This window comes from Adiantum capillus-veneris, unplaced genomic scaffold, assembly GCF_014529385.1.
Source record: "Adiantum capillus-veneris isolate H3 unplaced genomic scaffold, ASM1452938v2 Hic_scaffold_262, whole genome shotgun sequence".
Classification (NCBI taxonomy): Eukaryota; Viridiplantae; Streptophyta; class Polypodiopsida; order Polypodiales; family Pteridaceae; genus Adiantum; species Adiantum capillus-veneris.
Genome location: NW_028221393.1, coordinates 7,988 through 15,789, shown reverse-complemented (window position 1 = coordinate 15,789; position 7,802 = coordinate 7,988). Strand labels below are relative to the sequence as shown.

The window sequence follows — 7,802 nt, the reverse complement described above, 5'->3', positions numbered from 1 at the left end:
TGGATGAAGCTTCAGAGAATTCATCTACTTGCTCATTTTCTAAGGACAATCTTTCTCTAGATGGCCATATTTGTGTCAAAATTTGCATTAAAAGTAAGCATGAGGATATCTCTTACCTCTATGATGTTGTCGCTAACAACCACCATGATTTAAGTTTGAATGGTAATAGGGAGGGAGCGTACTGGTGTTGAAGGAGCCTTGGTGTTTGGAGGTATTGCCGTGAGGCTTGGCCGGCTTTGCAGTTGGTGGCAAGTGCCACTGGTTGGGCTCCCATAGATTGACCGCAGAGAGCTTCTCCTTGATGTATTTTGGCCGCCAAGGGTTGCACTTGTAGTTCCACACTATGTGGTGATGATGCCTACCAAGAGGATAGAAGGGCTACCTTCAAAATAATGGTTTGTAATGTCTTAGGGATGGCCAATCCCCAGATAATGACCTCATCAAGAAGAACCTGCCAAGCATCCATACACTTTGTAGTGCTTTGTCCTTCTTGCATGTTGGTGTTCACCAATCTCTTGATCAAGGAATCTTAGGAAACTAAGTTGGTATGCTCATATGTCTTGTGAAAGAAAGACCGTATAGCTTCTTCCGACTTCAATGACGTCACCATTGGCACTCGTCAATCTCCACAATGGAGCATGATCATATAGACTCCATTGACACAAGACTTGGACCTAGAGTCAAGACAACATCCCATAGTAGAAGCTCCTTGACGCATAGCTCCATCTTCAACCCTCATACTTGATAGTCGTTACAATTAAGTTTGTCTCTGGTTTGATGTCTAGCTTTAAGAGAAGGGGTAGAAGAGATCTCTGCCATGCCGTCAAGTTTCGGATACCTTGGATGAGAGGAGCAAGCAGCAAGATGAATGTTGCTAAGAGGGATTTTTCGTATGCCTTGGAAGGAGCAAGCAGCAAGACGAATGTTGCTAAGAGGGATTAAGGATTAAGGATCTAGTTGCTTGCAAGCTTGAGTGAGCTATTAAGCCAATAGGGGCTCTGATACCATGTAGGAAAAACCAAAACAAACACTAAAACAATTTAAGCTAATGACTAATGTGCGCAATGAATAGAAAAGAGTACTCAATTGAATGTATTACCTCGATTGCACAATAACATGGTGAATTGATACAAGACTTGTTTATATACATGAAGGGGATTTCATTGTGCGTGATAGCTAGAGCTAACTAGGGCTGAAATGTAGGAGCTAATGTAGGAAGGTAATTGGCCACTAATTTAGGGGTGATTGATGAGAGAAAATAGGACCTACTTTACGGAAGAAGTGGGATGGCACTCCCAATTACAAAGAAAGACAATGGCCATGAAACTTATAACTTCCTCACATGCTTCATGAATCTTCAAAACATGCAAGGAACTTAAACATTCTCACATTAGGAAAATTTTGAACTCATTTTTGGGCCTTTTAAGAGTGCCACATCATCAAAGTTGTACAAAAGAAAGCAACCCGGTACACCCCTCTAAATATTGCTTAGAACCCCATGATATGACCTATCATTGGAAAGTTCTTGAAAAATGGATTCTAAAGAGCCAAGGTCCGAAAAGTTTGGATGACTTCTATGAAAGTTATGCCATTTTTTTTTAATCAGCCAGGTTTTGTTACCATTACGGTAATCTAAAATCACCTTTTTCTAGATCTACATAAAGGCAATGTCCGATACATGCATGCTATATATCAATAGATAGCATTTGAAGAGTAGATTCTAAATATCCAACCTCCGACAAGTTTGGATCTTATTTGCAAAAAAAATTACCGATCCCCACTTTTTGAAAGCTATGCCACATCAACAATTCTTACAAAGCCCATTTTTGAGTCCAAAATTTTCCTAATGCAAGCAATGGAGCAACACTTGGAAAATAGTGGGTGGGTAAAACAGGCCCATAGTAACAAACAAGCGCGAGGAAAGACCTAGTGGCCATGAAATCTACAACCAGCTAACATGCTTCATGGAGCTTCAAATGGTACAAGAAATGTAAGTTAAATTGTAGCATTCATAAGCATAGAAACACTTTGAGCATGCTAACAAGCTGCCCTTCAAAACATAAAAGCTGTGAAATTACCTAACCTTTGAGACTTAAACGCTTGTCATAGCAACCATAAGTAAACAAGGAACTTAACCATGCAAACATGATAAAACTTCAAACATACAAGGGACCTAAACAACATACATAGGCATGCAAGAAAGAAGTCACTTAACCAATTAATTAACCAGCTAGCCGAGTCAGCATATCCCACTTAGCCCGGTAGCAATACGTTTTGGAATGCGTGCAAGGCGCAATTGAGCTGATGCATGGTAGGCAGTCATGCACTCCTTCACAATATTCTCCACAAAATTGCTCCTTTGGCACGGTTCTAAACTCTGGTCTGAGCTTGTCCCATTTCTCAATTGCTTGAAGACGATGAAGATCCTCAACCTTTTATACATTTATTGCGAACTTCCTCTCTTTGTCCTCAAACCGCTTCTTTGCCAACTTCTGACATTCAACTTTCTCTACTCTCGACCTTGGTGCCTTGGCTCTTGAGGGCAATTCAGCCTGGGAAGCACGACCCGACTTTCGTACTGGGATGTGTATGGCAAGGCCATGTTCTCTCTTGAGATTCCTATCCATTCGTCACCTCACCAACTCAAAGCGAAACCGTCCAGGGCATTCATCACTTGCACGCCATTGCCGGGCAAGCTTCCCATCGGGCAAGAACACCTCCACATATGGCATCAACCCAGAAGACATGATCTGCATGCTACTACCCTCAATCTCCTTGTCATCTTCTTTGCATTCACCGGGCTGGCCTGCTTTCGGCTACCCCTCCTTCAACTTGGTGTAACCTACCTCCTCATCAAGGACCTGTTTGCCTTCCCTTTTTGCAACTGCAGCCTCTGTTGCCTTTTTGTGGTAGGACATGGTTGTGCTGGCATCTTCTCATCCTTCTCCTCATTCCAATCAAATGCCTTCTCCAACTTCTTCCTAGGTCGTGGATTGGTAGAAGCAGGAATTTGGGGTTGGCCTTCTTCAAAAGGGCTGGCTATGGGGCTGGCGTTCAGGTCTATGATCTGCCTTGCTCTCAGACAGGGGCTACTTTGGATAGGTTTTGGAGGTGTGGCCACCCCTGTAGCCTCCCCAACCGTGGATACCTGCTCAACACCATGCCCGATCATGGCCCCTTTCCTGCCGGAACGCTGTGGTTTATCCCTTGTTGGCACCATTGGGCTTCTCCAGCACCCCACACTTCCTGTTGCTCGCCTATCCCCTCCACAAAAAGGATATGCCAGACTCACAGGGCCCTCCTTGTGCGCAATACCCCATTGGAAATCGCTCATCAATCGTGCCGACAAGACCTGCTCCCTCATATTTTGCATGCAGAGCCTCTTGCATGCCTTTGCATGCCCAAGGAGACCTTCCCCCTCCCCCCAATCATGTGCCCCGCGCCCAACGCAAATCCAATTTTCTTGTCCAGCTCAGCCACCATTCGGACAGCTCAGCCCCGCCACGCCACCCAGCCATGCCACATCAACAGGCCTATCTGCGTTTACAAATTTTGTCCGCATTTACTTTTTATGCTGACGTGGAGCGCCGAGATCCCCTCTCCCTTCGCACCCGACTTCCCTGCCTTTGATCCCACCGCTCGCCCTTCACTTTAGACCCCATGTAAGTTAGTCCTGAGGGCCCTACCAAGGGTCCATCGAAAGGCAAGGGCCCTTTGGATGACTAATGATTGACATCTCTTTCTCGTGCTTTGTACAACATCACTAGTTACACATAAACACTTGCGGTAGCCTTTTAGAAGTTGGATGTGGCAAGGCTATCTTATTCCATAAATTATCACAAACATCAACGAACACCCGTTAGCATAAGCAAAGGGGTTGAGGGGAAAACAAAAAGGTTAATAGAAAATGTAAAAGGAAAATGGAAGAATCAACAAAGAACAAATTTGGGAGACTTTATATCTGAACATATCGTTAGCTTTCATAGCAACATCTTCACAAGGCATGCATGTGAAAAGGATTGTAGCAAAACGAGGGTGGTACCCATTTCATTTTCTTGCAAATCCGGAGAGATCCTCTTGGTTTAATAGAATCTCCCATCCCTTCAAGGGAAAAAGGGGAGAATGTAGTACGCAAAGAGAGAGAGAGAGAGAGAGAGAGAGAGAGAGAGATGTATATTTTTGGCAGGTTGCATAACTGTATTGCAACCAGCAAAAGAGGGGAAGCCGTTTTCTGCAAGGTTGGGTAGGGGCATTTGAGGACAAGCTGGAGGTGGAGCGCAGCACAGGGGTAGACGGAGGTGGATGCAACGGGTAGAGGCATTGCCATAACGAGCACAGGTGTGCTACCTCTCTCTGTGGCATTGGAGCCGATGGCCATAACCAGTACAGGTAAAGACTCCCGCAAGTGGGTGTGAAGCAAGGTGCAAGATGGGTGTGCACAGCGATGCTACTAATAGATAAATGTGGAGAGGAATGTTGAAGATTCCTCCTAATGAAAGAGAGTCTCTCTCTCTCTCTCTCTCTCTCTCTCTCTCTCTCTCTCTCTCTCTCTCTCTCTCTCTCTCTCTCTCTCTCTCTCTCGCTCGTTGTTTGTTGTTTTTTTAGCAATGGATACATGCGAGTCATGAGAACAACGGATTGAGGGTTGAGGGCTGCTAGGATTCTCTGTGTGTGTACAAGGGCAGAGTTCGCAGAGCAGAACACAGGTAGGTGGATGCAGGCGATAGGATGCGTGGGAACAATGACATGGGTTGACGACGAAAAGACCGTGCAAACTCTCTCTCTCTCTCTCTCTCTCTCTCTCTCTCTCTCTCTCTCTCTCTCTCTCTCTCTCTCTCTCTCTCTCTCTCTTTGTCGTTTTTCAGCAATGGATGCATGCAAGTTGTGAGAGCAATGATTTGAGGGCTGCTAGAATTTTTTGTGTGTGTATGAGAGGAGAGTTCGTAGGGTAGAACATAGGTAGGCCTAGGTGGGTGTGGGTAATAGGATGCATGGGAACGGGCATGGGTTGACAGTGAAAAGATTGTGCAAAAACAAAATCTGGGAAAGATTCTACCTAATTGAAGTTGGACCGAGTAGTAGTCATCTTTCTTGATGCCTTGAGATTCTTGCCTCATAAAATGGAAATTAGAAGTCCCCAAAGAGTTACTCTAGAGGTAAGGCTTTGCTTAGCCTACGGGTTTTGGTGTCAAATCCCTCATAGGGTCCCCTTTAGAGAGACAGGTTAACACCTAGTGTTCACGATGCTAGGGCCCTTGCCCCTGAACGCTCGAGTACATCCTTCTCTTTGGGTCAGTCAACGGAGGAAGAGGTTCCTACCTAGTTTTTACAAATTCTCTTTACTATCTCAACACGTGGTGCGTCAATTAGGTGGCCATGGTGATGCCTATGCGTGCTCTTGTCCGATGGTACACAGCCTTTGTCTGACCATGTTTCATGGCTAACATTTGAAAGGGTGATTAAGTAATTTATTTTAACACAATTTTGTAAAATAAAAGGAGGAAAGTTTTTCTTGTTTATTGACATTTTTATTTCAATATTTTTTGTTGTAAGCATTGATTTTGATTTTTTTAGAAGTTGTCCCTTTGTTTCTCTTGGATAAAACTATAAGTTACATCAATAATCTAATGTAGGAAAGAAACACAGTCATCTATTCGTTCTATCTCATTTTTTTAGTACGAATCTTCCACGAATCCCTATTTTGATAAATTTTTTACACAAGGTTCCAATCCGAATTAAAATGTATATATAAAATGGGAGTCGTAGCCAATGAGCTGAATTTTTTATCTCTATTTTTACTTTTCTATTTGTAGCCACGATTGAGGAGATATGATCAAAATACTAGACCCCAATATGCCCACATCATGCAGGGACAACGCATCCTCTTTATGTATCTGATAAAAACAATGTTATTTCTATAACCGAGCTGCCAACCGTTGCTTTGTGGCATAGCCGGTTAGGACATATGTCAAAGAAAGAAATGGAGACACTCTCTCGTTTGGGCTACTTACCGTCTTTGTCATTTTTTTTATTTTCCCCTTTGTGAGCATTGTCAATATGGAAAGCAAACACGAACACATCGTACACATTCTTTTGACAAAGAAAGAAAACCCTTAGAGCTTGTGCGTAGTGATTTATGTGGGCCTATGCCTTCTAAATCCCATGGTGGTTCGTCCTATTATGTTACATTCATTGACGATGCAACACGGCATGTTTGGGTCTATGCCATGTCATAAAATCTAATATCTAACCAACCCACATGATTTTCTCATATTAAGTTGGTCATTTAATGTGGGAGAATAAACGGGAACAAGGGTTAGAATATAGATATGTGCTTATGAATCTGTCTCAACACAGGGCCAAGTTAAAGGGGTCCAAATGAGAGATAGTATGTTAAAGTGCAATGCTACCTAATGGAGCTTAAAGACCTTAGGGTTAGCTTCATGAAAGACCTCCAAAAGTTAGTGTTAAAAAATCCTTTGACTTTAGGCAAGGACCTTGAGCTGGAAACCCTACCCAAGCATGAGGTGCTTTTTGGCTTGCTAACTAAAGTTCGTAAAATGTTTGTGGGAACCTTGCCCAAAGCTTGAGGTGATTTTTATGCTTAAAATGACTAGGGTTCTTGAAGTGTTCAATTCAAAGATAAACTCTAAAGAGGTATCAATTGTTTCCATGCTTGATTGACTAGGTGCTTCAAGTATCCAATTCAAACCAAATGGCTTAAGAATGATAAAAGACACATGCTTGACTAATTAAGTGTTGAGAGTGAGGCTTGGGATAGTTAATCCTTTTTGCCAAGTTTATGGTATGCTTGTGATGCATGAAGATTTCCATCTTCATTGCATCATCTAGGTCACAAGGAACACAAAGATTGTATTGTATCAAGTCTCTCTTGATGGGAGAATCTATAATACAAATGCCTTTTGGAGGGGGGACCCCGGCTCCAAGTAAATCCGGTCCTCAACTAATGTCATGTTCTCTAATACTCTCTCTCTCTTGCAAAAGTATTGTTCATTCCAAGTTAATTAAGTACTATGTTTATGTTGCTACCATCAATTAAGTTCACCCTCTATGTAATCTCACAAAAATGCTCACTCTAACTCTCTTAATTCCGCTATTTTCAAAGTTCATAGGACATTTTCATTACACGCCATGAAGTCTAACAATGAGACCTTTTCTTGCTTCAAGAAGTTCTTATTTAGTGTTGAAACTCAGTCTGAACATAAGTTGAAAGCTTTGTGCTCACTCAATGGTGGAGACTATGTCTCTAAAGAGTTTACATACTTCTGTTCAAGTAGGGAAATTAATTGTGAGTTTATAGCTCCTTATACCCCTGCACAAAATGGTATTGCAGAACAAATGAATAGGACCATCCAACAACGGATTATGTTTATGCTATCACAGGCGGATTTACCGCAAGTGTTTTGGACTAAAGCATTATACACAGTCGTGTACTTGATCAATAGATCACCGCAGGCTTCATTGTAGTTTTGTGTACATTTGGAGTTATGGTCAGGACATAAATTGTCTTATGGAAATACTAGCACATTTGGTTGTGAAGCTTATCCACATGTACCCAAGGAGATGCATCTTAAGCTAGATCCTAGGTCCAGAAAATGCATCTTTATTAGCTAAGGTGTAGATGGTCAATTTGTCTATTGTTTATGGGATTCTAAAAGTTGATTAGTGATCCGTAACAGTGATTTTGTCTTTAATGATACTAAGATGCATAGACAGCTAGTGAAAGAGGTTGCATTTCAAAAAGTGACATTTTACTATGTATCACCTCCTGTACAAACAGC

At 42.4% G+C, this 7,802-nt stretch overlaps 1 protein-coding gene across 1 annotated transcript; it reads right to left on the bottom strand.

Annotated features, from left to right (window-relative positions):
• Positions 1–2,842: 2,842 nt before the first annotated feature.
• On the bottom strand, positions 2,843–3,364 carry LOC147417372 (uncharacterized). Its single transcript, XM_086507670.1, has one exon. The coding sequence runs from the start codon at positions 3,362–3,364 to the stop codon at positions 2,843–2,845; it is 522 nt and encodes a 173-aa protein (XP_086363796.1).
• Positions 3,365–7,802: the final 4,438 nt, after the last annotated feature.